The 20,822-nt window shown below is 46.6% G+C and overlaps 3 protein-coding genes across 6 annotated transcripts; 2 read left to right on the forward strand and 1 right to left on the reverse strand.

The window, feature by feature from the left end:
- The first annotated feature begins 699 nt into the window (after nt 1-699).
- On the forward strand, nt 700-9,437 carry LOC121405002 (osteocalcin 2-like). Its single transcript, XM_041595499.1, has 3 exons — nt 700-939; nt 8,652-8,779; nt 8,931-9,437. Exons 1-3 carry the CDS (start codon nt 700-702, stop codon nt 9,424-9,426), a joined length of 864 nt encoding a protein of 287 aa, XP_041451433.1. The 3' UTR covers nt 9,427-9,437.
- A 6-nt stretch (nt 9,438-9,443) lies between these two features.
- Nucleotides 9,444-16,289, forward strand: LOC111065388 (serine-rich adhesin for platelets). Of its 3 annotated transcripts, none has more exons than XM_041595617.1 (10): nt 9,444-9,748; nt 9,833-10,149; nt 10,224-10,337; nt 10,405-10,873; nt 10,958-11,057; nt 11,665-11,763; nt 11,841-12,194; nt 12,276-13,268; nt 13,543-14,497; nt 14,575-16,289. In XM_041595617.1, the coding sequence occupies exons 1-10, from the start codon at nt 9,474-9,476 to the stop codon at nt 16,242-16,244; spliced, it is 5,346 nt and encodes a 1,781-aa protein (XP_041451551.1). In that variant the 5' UTR covers nt 9,444-9,473; the 3' UTR covers nt 16,245-16,289. The 3 variants fall into 3 exon arrangements, with proteins under 3 accessions (XP_041451551.1, XP_041451552.1, XP_041451553.1); XM_041595618.1 differs by having other exon boundaries at nt 10,408-10,873; XM_041595619.1 differs by lacking the exons at nt 9,444-9,748; nt 9,833-10,149; nt 10,224-10,337; ... (2 more) ...; nt 11,665-11,763; nt 11,841-12,194 and having other exon boundaries at nt 12,420-13,268; nt 13,543-13,800; nt 13,993-14,497.
- Nucleotides 16,290-18,447: 2,158 nt separating this feature from the next.
- On the reverse strand, nt 18,448-20,662 carry LOC111065251 (glutathione S-transferase theta-1). 2 transcript variants are annotated; one of them, XM_022353317.2, is made up of 4 exons: nt 20,426-20,662; nt 19,451-19,594; nt 18,967-19,389; nt 18,448-18,889 (listed from the first exon to the last, which is right to left on the reverse strand). In XM_022353317.2, exons 1-4 carry the CDS (start codon nt 20,538-20,540, stop codon nt 18,744-18,746), a joined length of 828 nt encoding a protein of 275 aa, XP_022209009.2. In that variant the 5' UTR covers nt 20,541-20,662; the 3' UTR covers nt 18,448-18,743. The 2 variants fall into 2 exon arrangements, with proteins under 2 accessions (XP_022209009.2, XP_022209010.1); XM_022353318.2 differs by lacking the exon at nt 20,426-20,662 and adding an exon at nt 19,737-19,827.
- Nucleotides 20,663-20,822: the final 160 nt, after the last annotated feature.

Consider the following 20,822-nt stretch of genomic DNA (forward strand, 5'->3'; position numbering starts at 1 on the left):
ATATTTTTTAGTGAGAATATATTCCAGTTCGATCATCTGTTAGGTCTTTCATACCGGTCAGCCATTTCAAAATGATTGCATCTCTATTGCATTGGATGGATCTAGGACATCTGCATATCTATTAGAATCAACGAGTTATAAATAAATCAACGAGTATCTATATCAACGAGTACATATATTAACGAGCGAGTACAAGTATATTGCATCGCCTGTCTAAGAACGAGTACCTATTATTGACTATATATTTCAATCAATCAACGAGTACATAAATGAACATTTCTATGGATCCTTAACATACACACACATATGTATGTCACATATAAGGACGATCGCCTAAAACCTTTTAAGGTTCCGCCTACAAATCATCAAAAATGTTGCAAGCTGCAGTTGTATATAATTTCACATTTCACATATGCACATGCGTAGGTACAAATTTTAATGATGATTGATGAATTGCCAAAAAATTTGTGTGTGCGTTTCGTCCTCATCTGTTGAATAGCATTTGAGTGGCATTAAGTAGATCAAATTTACCTGTTAGTGGGTTCGAGTGGATGAGAGTGGAATGGGAAATGCAGGAGCTACGACGAGTATATAGAAGTCGGTGCTGGGTGCTGGGGGCTGGGGTGGGTTGGTGTCGTCGTCGTGCGTCGTGCGTTGTGCGTTGTGCCTCCTGTTCTCGTGTTGGTTCGGGATTCCGCGATGATGATAGCCCGACCCGAGCGCCCATCTCTAGCCGGTGGGTCGCATACGTACGCTCGTTGTGCGCTGCCCACTTTCAATTGCCTGAGCTCTGAGCCTCTGCCTGCGCTGCGCCATGCCATGCCACGCCACGCCACTCTGCGCTGCTCTGCTATGTCGCTGTCTCTGCTTACACCTCCGCCACCGCCTCTGCCTCTGCCTGTCTTTCCCATTGGCAGTGACAGTGTCTCCTCTGCTCGGGTTCGTTTATCCGCTGCTGCTGCTGCTGCTACTGCTGCTTCTGCCTCAGTCCTCGGTCGCGGTGCCTCCTCTGCTGCTTAATATGAATTTCATACATGCACACACAAAGCCAATTTCTGTATTTTTTTTTTTCATTTTTTTTTTCTTCTTCTTATTTTGTATTTTGATTTTAGTTAAGCTGCATGGACTCTGCGCTGTACTTTAGTTTAGTCGACGACGGCAAGCAGAGCGCGCAGATTTCATATTTTGTGATTCCGCGGCAAGCAAAATATTTGTTGTACATTTCCATACTTTCTTATTTTGTTTTATATGTTTTAAAATTATTTTATAAACTTTTTATTTGGCGGGAAGGGGGGGTTGATCTCTTGTGAGTTTATTGCATTTATTTTTGTTGTTTATCCATTTGTTTTTGTTCATAGATTTCTTCTTGTACTATTTGATTTATTATACTATGCAAATATCGCAGTGGTTGCTTTTTGTTTGTTCAAGTGATAAATAATACCAAAAAAAAAAGTGTGGAGGAGCTACAAATCCTACAAGAAATCACCAACAGCTTCAGAGACCTTGAATCAAAGATATATATATATATATACAAATCATTAGATCAAAAGTTCAAGTGTTCTCGAATGATAGATCGTGTATTTTGATCTATACATATGAACACTCGCTTGGAATTCCTACCGACTGAATGGACATCAGTTGCTTGAAATAATCTAACAATGATTGTAGAATTAATCAACTCTTTCTTTACTCTACTTTATCCACTGTTTATCAATTGTTGAGTGAATCTTTTACATCAAAAATTTACTTAATAGTGTTCGAAACTTTGTGTACACTTTTTCACCTTTAAAGCGTAGCGATCTTTAACTGGATTAAGTTGATCGAACAAATTATCATCTTCAGTCATTACTATTGTTTCTTTTGTATTCCAGATTTTTTTTTTAAATAGTTAAATATCCAAAATCAGCTATACTCAAACATCTTAAAAGTTTCAAGTTTTTGTTAAAAAAAAAAATAAAAATAAAAAAAAAATCCATCCGTCCGTTCATTCAGACAGTAGAATTTACAGCGAAGTGTCCTACGGATATATGTATAAAGGTTCTGCAATGTCGGCCAAACAAGAGAACTCGTTCTTGAAAAAAAGGTTAGAATGAAATGGTTAAAATCAGTTGCAAACGATCATCATTCTCAGTGGGGGATCATGCACGTATTCTCTCTCGTTCGCTTTAGTGGGTGGAGGAGAGTGTGATGGCAGATTAAGCTGCAATTTGGTGATCATCTTCGTAAGCACTCTCTCACTCAGCCAGCTGATCAATATTGATCTTATACTCTCTCTCTCTCTCTCTCTCTCTCTCTCTCTCTCTTTCACACTCAACTGATACCGATCGATACTTTGGGGGAGAGAGGATCTGCCTCAGGTCTATCTTTCTCTCACAGCTGATCTTTTGTTATGGCGGGACAGAGTAGCAGGTGATCATGCACACATATGCATATCCCGTTACGAGAGCGAATGAGAGTGGAGCGAAGGCTAAGCTTTGCAAATTGTTCTCTCTATCAATCTCAGCTTTTACCTACAGGCAATAAGCAGCTGATCCTTCAGCACTCTCTCTCTCTCAGTACATTTTTTTTTTGTTCTAGAGATTTTAGAAAGGAGCCAAAGAGGCGGGGAGAGAGGTACAGAGTGAAGGACAATGGGGGCCAGTTGAGGAATTGCTGTCGTTGCAGCGTCGCTAGTGCTGCTCCTGCTCCTGCTGCTGACGCAGTCGTCTCAGTTTCAATAGCGGCAGCGGCAGCGAAATCGATATCAAAATCATTCACACCAAGTATCTGATTGTTGGAAGAGTTAGCGGGATGGGAAGGGGTAGAGAGCGTGGGTGTATGCATGCCATGCATATGTGCATATGTGTGTGCTGTTGACAGGTTTGTCCACCGCCCCCGGCCCCCCCCTGGCCGCACCACACCTTTGGGCCCTTTTGTTGCTTATCAAATGTGTCAACAATTTTTTATTTATGACTTGTTAATTGCAAAGAGTCGCAAGAGAGTCCCGCAATCGTTGGCAAAACGCAAATCAGACAATAACCGATGACAAAAGCAACAACAATGAGCGCAAGAGGCCCAACAATGGATAGGTTCAGTGTGCAGCACACACAGAGGAGGGAGGGAGGTAGATACAACAATCGGACAATAAAGCGCGAAATTCCGCACACACACTAACTGAGAGGCAAACAGAATGGGGAGCAATAGATAGAAAATGAGTGAGTGAGTGAGAGAAAGAGAGAGAGAGAACGCAACAGAAGAGGGGGGTGGTGTGTGTGTGTGTGTGTGTGTGTGTGGGGTTGCCAATCCGTGTGAGTGAGTGGTATGGCCTCTATAGATACAGATACAGCTCATTCGCACCGCTTGCCGCTGCCGCCTTTCATCGATAAGACAACAACACAAATGGGTGTGTGGTGTGTGTGTGTGTGTGTGTGGCGAGAGAAGATATAGAGAGTGCGATGGAGACAGAGAGTGGTGAGCAGAGAGGAAGAAGGGAGAGCAAGAGCTTATGACGGCAGAGAATGAGAATGTGAGAATGCTAGAATGTGTGGTGGGTGGTGGGTGGTGGGGGATGGTGGTGTTGGGGGCGGAATCAAATCGAACCGAATTGAATCGTACATGTAAGAGTCACACTTGTGTCAATGCTTCGGTGGATCATACGCATATGCACAGCACATTCATGAGCACACGAATAGCTACATAGATAAACACACATACACACATGCATACATACATACATTTATCCGATAAGTCAGAATTATATGAATATAAAATTGAGTCTCGAATTTCGTGGCGAATATCGGAATATCGCCTCCGTAGGTGAAATTTGCCAACCAGCAGCCCCCAGCCCCCAGCCCTGTATCAAATTCTGTTGATCCCACAATTTGTTGACGAACGCTCAAATTCAGCTTCAAACTGGAATGTCCATTTGTGCGGCAAATTGTTGAATCGTTTTGGTATTTTGAGAAAGAGTTTTGTTTATTGTTACAGTCCAGTCCCCCCTGGCTCACTGCCTGGATGCAAATATTTTAGTTTTTTTTTTTCTTTGGTTAGTGGCTGGGTAACGAATTCCACAGGCATATCGTTCCAGATATCAGTTTCTTATTTATTATTATTGGGAGATTTGTAAACATATCCACATATGTATGTATGTTTATAACGGTATTCATGTCATGTTGGGTTCTCATGGCTTATAATATGTTGTGACAAGGAAATAGTTTCCAGATACGTAAATATCGTATTGTATTTCTGAAGATTATGTTTCCCCAGAATGGTGTGAAATCAAACAAAATAATAAAAAAAAAGCAGATCCTCTCTACCTAGAATATTTGGAGTGTTTTTCAGAGACTTGAAAACGAATTTTGCTACTCATAATTTTTTTTATTTGTTATTAACAAAAATCGGAATAAGTTTAGAAAGCATGGAAATTACATATGAGTATGCTTGGAGCTGCGTATCCATGTGATTTTTTATGCAGTTTGAAATGTGCAGGGAATTAAAAAATGTAGCCTCAAAGATGAAAGAGTCTCCTCCCACACAGAAACCATAAATAAACAAATCTCATTTCTTTTGAGAGTATTTTATGGTACCTAATTGGTAAACTTAATCTGATTTTGGCCAGCCCTGGCGCGCCTCGCTGTGCCCTATTTGTGTGTCCTTTGGTGTGCGCGTGTCAATTGAGTGGCCTGGCTGGCTGGCTGGCTGCCTGTGCGGGTGTAGTGGAGCTTATGCATAGATTATAATTTAAGCGTGCACACACGCACCAATACACACACACATACGGATACGCGCACACCCATGCTCATTGACTTGCTGGAGGGGCAAAAAGCTCTCGGGCTGTGATCCAATGAATTTACCGTTAATGCCGAGTACCTGCTGCCATCGCTGCTTGCATTTGCTTCGCTGCCAGCAGCAGGCTACTACTCCTATTCCTGCAGTGCTTCTCTGCCTGCTGTCTGCTGTCTGCTACCTGCTGGTTGCTGGCTGCTGCTGCGCTGCTCTAACTCTGCTGGCAGCGCTCTGCTCTGCCAGTCGCTCACCCACTTGCCTGCCAGCTCATTTTTCGTCGCACTGATTCACTCTCTGCCCGCTGCGTTCTGTTATTCTGCCGGCATCTGCTCATGCTCTTCTGTTCCCCCTGACTCTCACTCACTCGCTCTCTCTCTCTCTCTGCCAGCAATTTGGCTCTGCATTTCTGCCACTACCACTCTGTCGGCAGTTGTTGCTTCCTCTCTTCAGCCTGCTGCTGTTCTCTTCTGCCGGCTGATGGTCCTCTGCCTGATCCACTCTGCCTGCATTCTGCTGCTGCTACTTTACTTCTGCTGCTGTTCGGCCGCTGCTTATTTGCTCCTGCTGCCGCTGCTGCTGTTCGGAGCTTCCTACTAGTAATTCTGTCACTGCCTCTGCTGCTGCTGCTGCTGCTGTCGCTGCCCTGAAAGCTAGGCTATGAAAATGTATGCAGTGGGGACAGAGATGGCGATATTCTATTATTTTGCGACTTGAAATACGATCCAAATATGGGAGAAATAGGGGAGACAGGTAGCAGCAGCAGCAGCAACAGCAACAAGAGAGAGAGACGCAGAGATAATTCTATTCATTACCTTTTGACCTTGACCGTCATCGGTAGTCTGTCGTTCTCGCCTGCTACCCCTCCATTGGCTTTTGAGTTGAGTTTTGAGTGTAGGAAAGGCTTTTAAAAGCGAAATTGAATTAACTATCCTTTCTAGCAAACGCACACACACACACACACATGCTTACGATGGCCTGTCAACTATTTATAGAACTTTGAACTTTAATTTCACCATCTCTGATGTGGCCTCAGGTAAGAGAGAGAGAGCTAGAACTAGACCTGGAGAAACACGCAGAGAGAATGTGGAGAGGGCAGGTGGAGAAAGTGAGGCAGGCAGGCAGGATGGAGTGGGAATAGTTAAACTAATTTTCCATTTTCCAGTGCATAACCGCAGGCCCTCTCTCTCTCTCTGCTCTATCGTTCTTTAGTTTTCTCCTAAGATCCCTCCACTTTGTGTCCTGCCACTCTGTTGGCATCCTTGTGTCGCATGAAATTGAATTATGTTGCTGCTTCTGCCCCACGGCTAAATCTAATTTGTTTGGCTTTTTGCACAGTTTATTGAGGGCCAGGTCCCACTGTACTCATGCTAATGTGGGTGGGCAGCGAAAGAGAGAGCCCGAGCCCGAGCCCTGAGCCTGAGCCCAAGCCCGAGCGAGAGCGAGAGAGGGTGGATGAGAGTGCAGTGCTAGTCCACGAGTCCTGGTCATGGTCATGGTCATTAGCTTTGACACGAGCCGGAATAGGAAAATCGTGTAATACCTGGGTCCTATGTACCACCACCACCCTCTCCCTCTCCTCTCCCTCTGTGCCCCTAAATGTGTGGGATGTGGAGCATACAGAATGTGCATCCCCCTCATTCCCCTGGGGGCTTTGGGTTTCGGTTTTCGCCTGTCCCTTGGGGCCAACGCTTCCACCGCTGCCTCCTCCTCCTCCTCCTCCATCTGTCATGGTCATGGCCAGGGCTGACCGATAACGAAACTCACAAATACACACATGTTCGCCAAAAACCCAAGAACTTTGCACTTGTGCCCATGACATTAGCTATACTTTTAAAGGGGTGCTGGGGGGGTGGAAAAGGGAAGGTCTGCCTGTCTGTTGCAATCCAAAACAGTTTCGTCTCCTCGAATTTGTCTTGTTTCCTGATCAATTTTGATATTTAAATCGAAGTTTCTGCTTGGGTTAAATGCTGACTTTATGTGTTAAATATAATAATTAAAAAAAGTTTTTTTTTAAATTTATTTAATTAAAAAATCGAAAGAGTTTGCAGCAGCACTTTTTTAGGGGATAATTCAGAGTTATAAGTTCTAAGTCTATTGTGAGAATAAAACTTGCGTTTTATTGATTCTCATTCAAAAAAGAACCCATAAGAATCGGAGCCAAACAACTGGCCAATGCGTTCGTGGAGTTCTCCTTAAGCGTTGGGAAATTGTTGCAAATTTGCATTATCCATATTATCCATTATGCATCTATCCATAAAACACTAGACTCAACCATGAACCCTAGCTGTTCCACTCCACTCCACTCCACTCCTCTCCTCTCTCTCTCTCTCTCCTTTCCTTCCTTTCTCTATCTGCAAATTTCTTGCCAAACTAAAACTTTGCTTTCCCACCCCCCTTTTAATCGAGGTGTGTGGTGGGTGTGTGAAAGTTTATTTATCGCACGAAAGCAGAAGTGCAAGTAAAATGAAAAGTGTAAAAGTGCTAAAAGCAGATGCAGAAGTTTCTTGTGGTGCCTGTCGCGAAATTAAAAGTTTGCGCGATTACCAACGCCCGGGGGGATTTGGGAATGGGGATGGGCGCGGCGCCTGTAATGTTTTTTTTTTGCTTCTGCTTCTGGCCGGCAAACACAACTGGCCATCAAAGCAAAAATCTGTTGCTTTCTATTGCAACGGTTGGGGGGGATAAACACTTGAAGCGTTCTACTTGCCCCATCGTTCGATCAGTTGCATCAGTGCCCGTCCGTCGAGGTGTCTGAACGGAAGCCAATAGGAAAAAAAAAAACATGAAGCATATTACGATTTGAGTTGAAGTGCAAATTGCAATTGCATTCAGATATATATCTAAGTGAAAAAAACCCATAGAAAAGTGTGCAAAACAAAAGCAAAATTTATAAAATTTATAAATTAATAATAAGGGGGCGTGCCATAGTGGCTGGCTAGTGGTTGCTGTGGTGGTGGTGGTGGTGGCCTCAAAGTGTGTAAATGAAAACGGAATTCGAAAATTTGGCAATCAGCTTAAAGAAGAGAGCGTGACCAGCATTAACGATCGGTGCGATCGATCGTTCGATCGGTATGGATTGCGCATGCGTCCATCGTATATCGTATGACGACAGCACGCCATCAGCAGCACCAGCACCAGCACCCTCCGCCATCTGCATACCGAAACCCCTTTGCTGATGGCACGTGCCACAGCAGAGCCCGCCCCATTCTCATTCCCATTCCCAGTGACAGTGACAGTGTCTCGCAGTCATTGACGGGGGGAACTCTATTTGGTTGACTGCCAAATTGGATCTCCCTCCAGTCGCTTGGATCGATGATTGTCGTTGATCGCTGATCGCTGATTCAATTGACAAATATTTTTGCCATGAAACTAAGGCTAAGGCTTCTAAAGATGATACAACAGGTGCCTGTTTGCTGGTTCGTTGATAAAAATAGGGGAACGGCCAAGGAAATCACAGACGAAAATACACTATACTTTTGGTCTTCTTTGAGGAGTCTCCTTTGAGTATTCTAAGAGTCTCCTTTGAGTCTTCTTTGAGTCTCCTTTGAGTCTCTGAGTCTTCTTTGAGTCTCCTTTGAGTCTCCTTTGAGTATTCTATGAGTCTCCCTTGAGTCTCGTTTGAGGCGTGCTCTGATGGACACCCAAAATACGTGTGGGGCTAAGTCAAAAATCTATTCAATTGCCTTGCATTTTCGAATTAAATTCAAGCACAATCTGTGACGATTTTTGAACCCGTAAAATCATAATTGAGTGCTGTGGATTGCAGCTGATTTATCTGATATATAACTCAAAGTAATATCAGAAATTTATTCAAATTAAACTAAAAATTTGTGTGCAGTTTGGGGCCGCCACCACTTCGATAGGCAGATACATAGCTAAATGCTTAGGTATTTATACAATTAGCTGGATATAAGCTCTACATATATTTGTTTTTAGTGGCTGGATATGTGCTGAATGCTGTGCTGCACTGCTTTGGACAGAGCGGCAGCTATAAATTGCCCGATTCCACGCGGAGGTGATTGAGAATCACACACACACACACACACACACACGCAGACACAAACACAAACTCATAAGAACACTCTCCAACTCTTACTCTTACTCCATTAAACTATTATCCTTAACTTACTCTCATTTTGTATGTTTTCTTTTCTGTTTTGTTTCAGTGCCAATCAGCCGCCGAATCTAACAGTATTATCAGGAACAGGCTCGATAACGGCTACCTCCTCCAGTTCCACGCCCATTGCACGCCAATCAAAGTCCGGCAGCGCCCTCAGTCAGGCCCTCTATGTGAGCCATGCCGCCGCAGGCTCCTCTGGTGGTGGCAACGGTGGTGGCAACGGTGCTGCCAGCAGCAGCAGCAGCACAGAGAACAGTGACCTGATGATCCGGCTGAGGGAGTCCATCAAGCAGAAGGAGGAGTTCCTTAAGTCACCGGTGCCCACCACCATCAGCTCAAGCTCCTCCTCCTCCACCAACACCCCTGGGACCAATGGCAATCAGGCACAATCGTCGCCGGCTCAACAGCAACAACAGAACAGCAGCAGCAAACGCCACAGCAGCATCAGCATCAGCATTTCTTTCCCTCACACACTCCGCCGGGAGTTGCAGCAGGTGCTCCAATTGCCCCACCGCCACGTGGTCGCCATCAGGTGCTCATGAAGCAGCAGCAACAGCAGCAACAGCAGGGGGTCGCCGGCAGCTTCGATATGTACTATGCAGGCGGAAAACTAGTGCAACGTTCCTCGACGGTGCCTATACAGGCATCGTCCAGCTCATCCACACATTATCATCACATCGCCCAGCTTCAGCATCATCCCCAGTATCAGCAGCAGCAACAGCAGCAGCAGCAGCTGCAGCTGCAGCAACATCCACAGCAACAACAGCAGCAGCGGCAGGTGCAGATGATCAATAACAATGCCAAGTATTCAAAGGATTTGGACTACTTTGAGACACTCCAAGAGACCGGAGTGACCAATAAAGTGTGAGTTTCATTTACAGTTACTCGGCTTATGCCACAGAACAAGCTTAGCTGTACTTATGGACTTTTTCTTTGCCGTTGCCACAGCTTTGAACGCAAACTGGTGTCCCATATGTCCATGGGTTTTGATCCCTTTAAGCCGCTGTCTATTAATACCAGCGCCTTGGAGGCGGCATCGGCATCCACAAGTGCAGCAGCAGCGGCAGCGGCTGCTTCGACTGTGAAAAAGCAGAGTGTCCTATACGAGTCATTGCAGCAGCATCCACTGGCCAAATACCAGCATCAGCAGCAGCAACAGCAGAGCACCAATACGGTGGATGGACAGACGAGCAGTCGCATGGAGCTGCACAAGGCAACGCTGGCCAATGCCACCATTGATGGCTCCGCTCCGTTGGTGGTTAACAGTGAGTCCTTGCCACCTCAATTCTTGGGAATTGCTAATTGAAATGCGGCTTTTCCGCTACTTTTCCTGTGACAGAGTTTAGCGCATTGGCGGAGCAACACCAGCAGCAGCAGCAGCAGCAGCAGCAGCAAGCCGGAGCCCCCCTGGCGGACATTTCCGAGAGCAGCAGCAGCACCAGCACCAGCAGCGGTAAGTCTTTGATTACATTTTGATCTGGACAATATTTCGCAGAAATTAATCCTCTCGCTCACTGCAGCAGCGGCGGCTGCAACGGCTGCTGGCAGCTCGAGTGCTGGTGTGATAAGACGCTATAAGCCGTTGTCCTCGAGCTCCTTTGACGAGGGCAAGCCAATGCGTCGCATTTCCTATTTGAGGGCCACCAATAACGAGACCGAATTCAATCCTGATGCAGCAGCCACTGGAGATGCAGCAGCAGCAGCAGGAGCAGGAGGAGTAACAGCAGCAGCAGCAGCAGGAACATCTGTTGCCGCCCCAGTTTCGATACCAATTTCAGTTGCAATACCCATTGTGACGGCTGCCGTTGTCGAGCCACAAAAGACCAAATCAATGGTTGAGGAACATCCCGATCCCACCTACGATGTGATTGGCGGCAACACTGGCGGTGGCCACGAGTTCATCGAGACACCGAACGGCCTCGAGGATGTGCGTCTATCGGCCCATGGCAGCAGTCGCAGGGCCTCTATGAGCAGCGATATGCGTAGCAGGTGAGTCTCTCCCCAAAAACATTTTCTACATTTCCCTCTGACTTAACGCTCATTTTCCGTTTATGCTGTTGTCCATTTATTAAGCATTCACATTGATGCCGAGCTGAATGGCAAGTATGTGCCCAATGAACTGGAGGCCTTTGAGACGGAAATCGAAATTAAATCCTCCTGCATCAATGGCAAGGTAAGGGCTAGACCAGATGTCGGCTAATGTTTATTAGCTATTTAATACGAGAGTTTTGCTTACTTTAATAATGGTCATGGATCATCGGATCATTTGGGTCAAGTGAAGACACATTTTAATTCGAACAGTTGTTGATTGTGGAGTCTGGTGCCTGGAGTGCCTGAAAATGAGTTAGTCAGCGATCTATTTGGGTTTATATGTGGGAGCTTTAGCTCCGATCTTTCCTTAGAGCTTAGAGCTCTCTCTCATTTCTTCAATGCTCATCGTGTGACATGCCCCTGACAATCTCTCTGGATATGTGCCGTCGTAGAGTCCTGCATTAACAGGCATTCGTATCGCTTCGTTGGGATTTGGTATTCGGCTCGTTTTTGGTCAGTTCGAATCCGCATCTAAGCTTTCGTATCTCAACAAAACGCTCGCTCAGAAAGTTCAGACCGAACGAAGCATTTATAGTGGATCTGTGTTGAATCCGCAAATTTCGGTTATTTTTTCTCGCTCACTCTGCAAAGACAACAGGAGCTCCAATTGAAGTCGAAGTCGATAGAAGTAGATTTTGATTGATTCCTACATTCATTGCTTTTATTTAATTTAATTTGCAATCTTTCAGCGCATGTCCGAGTACCGTTCGTGGCGTCAGGTGAAGCTGGAGATCAAGGGCGATTTGCTGCGCATCTTCTCAGGGCGTCATGCCAAGTCGGAGCACAATGTAAGGGCAATTGGACAATTGAAAACCAAAACGCAAATCTATATATATTTTAAATAATTTCTCATGTGTCGCTGCAGGTGATAGAACTTGATATTAGAAACTTTAAGTTCTTCGATGAGTCGCTGGACAAGAAAAAGTACTTGATACGCATGCAGTCGAAGCCATCGCCGAGCGGTGCCCATTTGGCGAGTCTCGGCAACGAGTTGAATCTGGACGATGTACACGACAAGTTGACCTCATCGGGCAGCAGCAGCGCCAATGAACCAATGGCAGCATCCTGCAGCAGTGGCACTGGCACTGGCACCGGAACTGCCACTGGCACTGGCGGCGGCCCCTATACGGAGATACTCTTCAAGACAAAGAACAGCAACGAAATGAAGCGACTCTTTGGGTTGCTGCAGTGGAAGGATAGCCTCAACTATGATGATAATGTAAGCCCCACCAGCTTTCAGTTTTTGTGTGTTTTTTCATAGTTAATTTGTGAATTTGTCTTCCCTTTCCCTGCACTTCAGGAGCAGCCGCTGCAGGGCAAACAACTGGCAGAGCCACAGAAGACGGTGGCCACAGCCAGCCACTATCTGGATGATGTGACCGGTGGAGCTGGCGTAGATAGCTCTCCGCTGAGCTCACATTCGGGTGGCGGTGGCGGTGGCGGCGGCATGGCGGAGGGTCATCATCATGTGGCTGCGCTGCCTGCTGCCGCGGCAATTGTGGCCGCCACCAGTGACTCAATATCGCCGGTAATGAAGGCCCGCAAATCGTCCTCGCACAAGCATTTGCCCGACAAGGATCTGGGATCACCCAAGTCGAAGAACTGGAAGGATTTGCTCTTCCGTCGAGGCGGTGGCAGTGGCAGTGGCAGCGGCGGTGTCTCCCACCATCACACCGATCTGGGCTCGCCCTCGTCGTGCGCCATCAAGACGTGTGGCTCCATTGGGGTGCCACTGCGCAGCTGTCCGATGTCCAAGCTTAATCCGTATGTCCCCCATCTGGTGGAGGTGTGCACCAACATTGTGGAGACCAAGGGTCTGAGTGTGGTGGGCATCTATCGGATACCCGGCAATAAGGCGGCCATTTCCGAGCTCTCGGAGCTGGTGAACACCAAGGACTTTCAGTTCGAGAGCTGTGCGATCGATGTGCGATGGGAGGACGTGAATGTGGTGAGCAGTCTGCTGAAGCTGTTCATACGCAGCCTGCCCGACGCCCTCATGCCGGCCAGCTACTACATCAACTTCATTGAGGCCGACAAGAAGCTCGGCCTGGAACGGATCGTACTGCTGCGGGAGATTGTCGAGTCGCTGCCACGCCATCCGTACGAGACGATGAAGCATCTGATACGCCATCTGTGCCGCGTCAGCGACAATTGTGAGGTGAATCGCATGGAGCCGAAGAATTTGGCCATCATATTTGGCCCCTCGATCATACGGACACCCAATGACACACTCGAGACGGCCGTCAAGGATATGAAGCATCAGTGCCGCATCGTTGAGCTGCTCGTTACACAGGTGAGGTTACATTTACACGATGCCAAATATATCTAGCAGAGAATTAGTTTGCGGTTTGGCAAAACATTCAGGCAAAAGCAGCTATAAATTGCAACATAAATCATATAAGTAGAGTCGCGGCAACAGAAGCGGCTCACAGCGTTCCCTTTCCGAGATTCTTTTCCTGCTATTGAATGCGAAAAAAACTCCAGCTGCAATATTTTCTTAACCATATAACAATATAAAAATCCAAGGCATAATTTTAACATAATTTAAAATTATATTTTGCTTACAGTATGAATACTACTTTGAGGGCGGCAATTTGCCGGATCTGGCTGATGTTAGTGGTGGCACGGCCATGGCCAGTGCCGCCCAGCCGCAGCATCAGACGCAGGAGGATCAGACGAGCATGCTGCTGCACAATCTATCGAAAATCGAGAGGATCACTGAGCGTGAGACGCGCACATCCCGGTTCATTCCACAGCTGCGTCGTCGCACCCATGGCAAGCGGAGTGCCGTCAATTCGGACACATATTCGGGGGAGAGTGTTCTGGTAAGCAGCGGTAGACCGAGCAGCAGCACCATCTCCACTTGCACCAACACCACCACAACCACCACCACCACCACCACCACCACCAATCACAAGACCATACAACAAAGACGACAGCAGCGCAAGGCTGTGCAGAGCATTTGTGACTTTGCTTTAATCCTGCCCGCTCCTCCCCCATCTTCCGTTCACTTTCAGTCGCTGGACTACACCAAGGTCTCGGCCAGCAGCACCAGCAGCAGCTCCACGCTGCATAGCAGCAGCAAGACCACCACCAACACAGCCTCCTCCTCCTCCACCACCAGTCAGAGCCAGAGTCAGAGCCACAGCCACAGCACAAAGTTTAGCTCGGGCGGCGCCACGAGCTCCACGACAACAGCCGCCACCATAAAAGCGGCAGCTGCGTCCAAGGCATCATCCGCGGCCTCCCTGATAGGCACCAAGAAGCGCAGCACCATGGGCGGCGGTGTGGGGTTCCTCGGCGGTGGCTCGCGCTCGCAGACGCGCAAAGCGAGCCTGGACGAGAAGGACTCTGGCACGAGCGTGGACTCTGCCGGCAGTCTGGCCCTGAGCCTCGGCCTGGGTCTGGGCCTAGGACTGGGACATGGACATGGACATGGCAAGGAGCAGCAGCAGCGGAGCAGCGTGGACATATCCATACTCCTCACCGACGATGACTCGAGCAGCAGGCTGAGCGACACAGGTAGGTCTCCTCTGCTGCTCCAGGAAGGGGATGAACCTCTGTCTTACTCACTGCCTTCGATGTTCCCTCGCATTTAGGTTCCATGTCGCTGACCACCATCACGGATACGCTGGACAGCAAGCTGCGGAATCTACGGAGCGGCTCAGAGTCAAACGATGAGAACGGTTCACCGGAATTCCCCAAGAATCGCCGGCACACGCTCGGCCAGCCGCTGCATCTGCACTCCGAGAACATTCCGTATGCGGATGAGTCGCCCGAGCGGCTCTTCCATCAGTTCTGCCCCCTGGATGCACCCCATTCGCTGCACCTGAGCCGCTCCTGCACGGCCACCAACACGTTGGGCGCTGAGGAGAAGCCCACGACCATGAAGCAGGCCATGGCCATGGCTGGCGTGGCACCACTGCCGCCCAGCCTACTGAAGGCGGCCCACAAGCTGCAGCACTCGGCCACGGTGCCCATACACCAGATACAGATACATCAGGGCAGCGCCACGGCACCGGCCAGCGGAGCTGCAACGCCCACCAGCGCCAGCACGGGTGGGGGCTCCACCCCAGTGGCGGGTACACCCACCAACAGTGCTGGAGGCGGAGCAGCCACAGTGGGGGCACAGCGCGGCTCTGGAGGAGGAGCCGGGAACCCGAGCAGCGGCAAAAATATGCACCTGAGATTCAGCACATCGCAGGCGTACGAGCGACATCATGGCGCTGGTGCTGGTGGTGGCGGTGTCGCCTCCGAGGACGACGATTCGGAGGGTTCGACAACCAGCGATCCCAAGGAGAAGCTACTGCTGGCGGGCGAACGACCATCGCCCTCGTTTTTTCTCGAGCGCTACAACAAGAAGCGTCGGGACCATCGGCTCTTTCGCAGCGCCAGCTTCAACTGTCGCAACTATTCGACACGACACATGAGCAGCAGCAGCTCCACGGCGGCCGGAACGGCAGCGACTGTGGCAACGGTGGCCGCCTGCTGTCAGTCACCATCATCGGCCCTGGCCACCGGCCTGACCAAGGACGAAAAGACTGACATGAATCTGACCAAGAAGCGCCAGATCCAGAATAAGCAGAATCGTTCCATCAAGCGACGCCACACCGTTGGCGGCCCACACGACTACTCGGCCAATGGGGGCTGCAGCACACACGGACATGGCGATGGTGGCCATCGCCATGGTGGCCACGATCTGGCCGCCATCAACTACAATCACCACAATCGCCATCACCAGCAGCAGCTGCTCAAGGGATCGGTTGTGGTTGTCGGCGTTGGCGGCAATGGAGCTGCCGCTGCGGAGACCACAACCACAACGACTACAACCACCACGGTGCTGCGTCGCCTGGGCTCGGGTACGGCATTGGGAACGGTTTCGGGTACGGGTACGGGTGCGGGTGCGGGTGCGGGTGGTGTGGCCAGCGATCCGATTGTGGCATTGCCCGGCGGCTCTGTGTCCAGTTCTAGCAACAGCAACAGCGGCGGCAGTGGCGGCTCCTCTAACAGCAGTACCAACAACAACAATTCGCCACAAAGCGATGGCAGCAATGGCAATGCAGGAGGAGGAGCAGGAGTAGCAGTAGGAGGCGGCGGTGGAGCTGCCTCCAATGCCCCACCATCATCCGGAAGTAGCAGCAGCAACAGCAACAGCAGCACACCCACCAATGTGGTGGCTGGCTCCGCTGCAGGAGTAGGAGTTGGAGGAGGAGAACAAGTCCTGGAGTTGGGCATTCGCATCAAAAATATCAATCGCGGACGCTACTAGAGCGGATGTGGAAGAGATGATTTGGAGCTTATAGCAGCAGCAGCAGCAGCAAACACACAGTTTAAATTAGTATTACATAATGGTTTATATATATATCTATATATATATATAGAGATATGTATACATATATATGTATGTTGTATGTGTATATGTGTCTATGTCTATGCAGGGATCGATGATGGGGAGTTGTGTTCGAGAGTTTCAAATTCAACAAATTGTAGGGCTGTAGGGCACGCACACAGATAACCCGATAGCATGATACTAAAGGTAATCTGACCCAAAAGAGACCAACACCAGAAGTAGAAACAAATCAAGAGTGCATAGGAGTACATTCTATTTAGATCTTAGATCATTAATGGGCACTCGAAATGAAAGAGAGATACAACTCCCTAAACGAATGCAAACAAAACAAAAACAAAAAACAAAAAACAAAAACCACAAAAGAAATCCTAGATAACAAATGTTTCAGGAGAATCGATTATATTTATTCGCACACTCAAACACACACAAAAACAAAATATAAATATAAATATGCTACATACACATGTATATGGGAAACAAGGCAAGCGAACGGACGGAAGAAACGACGAACGAGTGGATATACAGAGACAGAGATAGAGATACAGATACAAAGAGAGAGAGACAGCGAAATAGAAAGAGATAGACAGAAAAAGCGAGAGAGAGAGAGAGAGGTGATTGGGGTGATTGGAGGCGTGAGAGATAACTATTTTGTAAACCGTATACACAGTACAGTAAAAATGAAAAACCATACGCATAAATAACCTTATAGTATATACACTATATATACTATACATATATATTTGTAATATTATCATACATAACGAATGCAACAAATTGTTAACCATATACACCCACCCACACACACACACACAAACACGCATTATTCTATACATATATACCTATGTGGAAATGCATATGTCGCCTGTCTGTCTGTCTGTCTAGCTGTGTTGTTTTTTTTTTTTTTTGTTCCTGTGCCCGTGCCCCCCTTCCTATCACCCACCCACCCCATCCACCTCTCGTTATCCAAAGTCTCCTATTTATTGTATGTTTTGTTTCGTCTGCATGTAATGTGTGTGTGTACCTGCCATAAGAAAGAGAAATATGGATGAAAAAAAAAAAAGGATTCAGTGCATAAAAACCATTTTTGGTGCCTTAAATTATTTGCTTTAACATTTTATCAAAAACCGTCGTTTGTTTATGTATAGAAATTTGTTTTGAATTAGCGAAAATTTAATTTGTTTATACATATATTTTTTTTTGGAGTCATGAAAGGTGCTGCCAGAAGCATGAGCCTAAGCTGAGGGTGCAAAATGAAACAGATTTAATATAGATTAATCTATATGTATACAATATATTTTAAAGTAAATTTATGTATGTTTGTTCCAACCTCAGGCTGAGAGGATACATCACCACCCACCCGCCCCCAGACAGGCGACATTTGAGCAACAATATTAATATTAATATTAATATTTGGGTTCAAAATGATGCATACTTGATAAACAGAGATAATATATTTGATACAACAAAAATATAGACTCATTGTACGAGAAACGGCATAAATTTTATATATATTTTATGATATATTTTTTGTGTGGTTTGTATATGATTCTTTTTTGTTTGTGTTTTTTTTTTTTTGGATAATGAGAAGAAAGGAAAGAAATTGAATGTATGAATAATTAAGAAATTAGCTTATAGTTGTGTGTAGTATTACATACAGATATAGATACACACACAGACACACACACACACACACACATTGTATAGTATATATCCCCCCCCCCCCCTTGTTTTATTTAAATTAATTTACTGTATATACAATTTATTTTCATTTTAATTTTATGATTTCATTTCTCCTTTTTTCCCCATTACATACATACATATATACAAATATATATATATTTTTTACGCATTTTGTTTTGTTACCCGATACGGAATGGACATGTAGAAAGCGAAAGGGATAAAGAACGGAGAGAGAGGAGAGTAGGAAACGAATGATATAAATGAAACAAACCCCCAAGCGCGTAACGTTGCTATATAATTATTATTACAAAATAAAAGAAAACCAATTTTTTGTTAGAGTTTAGGTAGTTATTTTTTAAAAATTGTATTTTCTATTATTATTATTATATATATATGTACATATATGTATGTACATCTACTATACTGTATACTGTATGTATATGTGTATATTGTATTTTTATTATGATTTTTTTTCAAACAACAAAATAAATGTGGATTTCTATAATTCTATAAATGACGACACAATAAAGAGAAACAACAACAAATATTAAGAATAAATGTACAAGAATAAACCAGAAACAAGACAATTTGTATGTACTTATAATTTGGAACTCTAGTAACTCTACAGATAAATCCAAGTAACGTGAACTCTAACCTTAAACAATGATAATGTACAAATAATGGCAATCAGTCTGGGGTGTTCACAGATGGTGATGAAGGGTGTGGTTGTGTGTTGCTTTAGAGTTTGGCCTGTGGACCCGTTCCCGAGATCTTGTAAACAAATTCGTGGGCCACATCGTAGTGGGGATTACAGTTTTGGCGCACGCGCTTCAGCCATGCACGGATCTTGGGATACTTGATCCTCACATCGTAATCAGCCATGCCTAAGGTCACACAGAGAGAGACAGAGAGAGAGAGAGGTTAAGAAAGTACACTCCAAATTCAAATCCAAGCCACTTACGTGTCTGCTCAATCTCACAGGCTGCAAATATATCTGCGACGCGTAGCGTGTTTCCAGTTAAGAAATCACTGCTCTCCAGCCACACCTCCTCGACGACATCCAGATTGCGTTCCATATGCATGCGCATCATCTCGATCTTGGCCTCGGTGGGCGTGCGGCCAGTGAGCAGCGGCTCCAGCCACACGGTGCGGAAGTACATGGCACAGGTGAGCCGCAATGAGATGTGGTGCCACTCGAGGAACTCATCCACGCGACTCTGATCAACAAAGTACTTGGGATACAGATGCTCGGGTATCTGGCCCTTGGCACTGAGATACCGCAGTATGGCCACGCTCTCGGCCAGCTTGTTGCCATTGTCGTTGATGCAGGGCACGCGCTGGAAGCGGTTTATATCGCGCTTGAAGTCATCGGTCAAGTGTTCGCCTGTGGACAAAGTGCAAAGATTAGATTTGAGCTACATATGATTAGGGGGCAGCACACCCACCATTCCTCAGGGCGACCACACGGTCCACAAAGGGCATGCCGCTCAGGCGAAATATGATGAACAAAGCCCGCGAGGGCTGTGACATGAGGTCGTAGTAGTACTTGATCGGCGACATCTTCAGGTTCGTTGTCTGCCTGGTGGGAGCTGCACAAGAAAACAGAATAAACAGAATTGCAACAACAGTCCAAAGATCACACAAATAATTTCTCCTCTCCCCATAGACGACATCCCCAGCCTAGCCAGTAAAGCGGCCTCAATTGGCCGCTGCCAGTCAGCCAGCACTCACCAGAAGCACAGTTGTTCGAGTGTGGCCAAGCAAAGGCAAAGCTCAGCCAGCAAAGCTTTGCTCATAGATCCACAAACAGAGTTGAGAGCGTGCGTGAGAGCATGAAAGCATGAGAGCGTGCGAGCATGAGAGCGTGAGCTTTGAGTGCGTGCGTAAACACGCAGAGCTTTGCGATAGTCAAAACGCCGCCCCTTTTAACTAAAAGCTTTACAAAATGTACCGGCTGGGCTGGCTGGCGTGATCTTTTGCTCTGTCGCAGAGGAACGGAACGGGCAGATGGACGGCGCTTGAAAAGAATTCAATGCACAGTGGACCAAAAATGTTTATTCTTTGTAATTTTATATGGAAAGATCTACTTTAATATCTTTTGTCAATTGAACAGTTTAAGCTTGTGGAATTTTTATGCACTGCTTCCGACGAAGATTAATTAAAACTCAGTTATCAAGCCCAAAGACCGAAACATGATATTGTTTGTGGAGTGCAAAAATTCCATTAACACAAGCTAAAGTGCGACATTCAGTTCACATAAATCACAATGATTATGGTATGGCCCACAGCCCATGGGCTAATGGCTGCATCGAATATAGGATCACACCATATTTATCTACATATGGCTTATGCGTACCGAGTGGGAAAACGATAGCGCGGGGTGTTATGGATCGTAGATAATATGCAAAAATGAAACTCACTTTTTGCCCTTTTGCTTTCCTCAAAGGCCATTTGCAGGTGGTGCTGCTGCTGCTGCTGCTGATCCTCCGATCCTTGGCTGAGGCCCAGCAAAGTTGCCAAACGCGACGACGACATTCTGTGTGATGTGATCTGATGTGATGTGAACACGACTCGCTGCCTGTGCGGAATGGTTTGATTGCAGCTGCAGCGGTGCCACTTATATACCTCTGTATACTAGTACATATGCTAGTAAAATTGGACGCTTGTCGATCTGATGCAACGATACCGACCGAATACACAGAATATGCGAATGCGAATGGGAATGGGGAGGCAAGTAAACAGTAATGGAATTAAAAGCGCAGGGCGAAATAGCGGCGCAAGTAAGTGTGCGATGTGCGATAAGACGGTTTCCCCCTA

This window comes from Drosophila obscura, unplaced genomic scaffold (genome assembly GCF_018151105.1).
Source record: "Drosophila obscura isolate BZ-5 IFL unplaced genomic scaffold, ASM1815110v1 contig_73, whole genome shotgun sequence".
NCBI lineage: Eukaryota > Metazoa > Arthropoda > Insecta > Diptera > Drosophilidae > Drosophila > Drosophila obscura.

Coding starts and splice junctions, on each gene's coding strand:
- LOC121405002 (XM_041595499.1), top strand. CDS start 700: ATGATGATAGCCCGACCCGAGCGCCCATCTCTAGCCGGTGGGTCGCAT. Junction 940..8,651: donor ACAGTGTCTCCTCTGCTCGG/GTTCGTTTATCC, acceptor CTAAATGCTTAG/GTATTTATACAATTAGCTGG. Junction 8,780..8,930: donor TTGCCCGATTCCACGCGGAG/GTGATTGAGAAT, acceptor GTTTTGTTTCAG/TGCCAATCAGCCGCCGAATC.
- LOC111065251 (XM_022353317.2), bottom strand. CDS start 20,540: ATGTCGTCGTCGCGTTTGGCAACTTTGCTGGGCCTCAGCCAAGGATCG. Junction 19,595..20,425: donor GGAAAGCAAAAGGGCAAAAA/GTGAGTTTCATT, acceptor TTTCTTGTGCAG/CTCCCACCAGGCAGACAACG. Junction 19,390..19,450: donor TGTGGTCGCCCTGAGGAATG/GTGGGTGTGCTG, acceptor CTTTGTCCACAG/GCGAACACTTGACCGATGAC.
- LOC111065388 (XM_041595617.1), top strand. CDS start 9,474: ATGTACTATGCAGGCGGAAAACTAGTGCAACGTTCCTCGACGGTGCCT. Junction 11,764..11,840: donor ATGCCAAGTCGGAGCACAAT/GTAAGGGCAATT, acceptor GTGTCGCTGCAG/GTGATAGAACTTGATATTAG. Junction 13,269..13,542: donor TTGAGCTGCTCGTTACACAG/GTGAGGTTACAT, acceptor TTTTGCTTACAG/TATGAATACTACTTTGAGGG.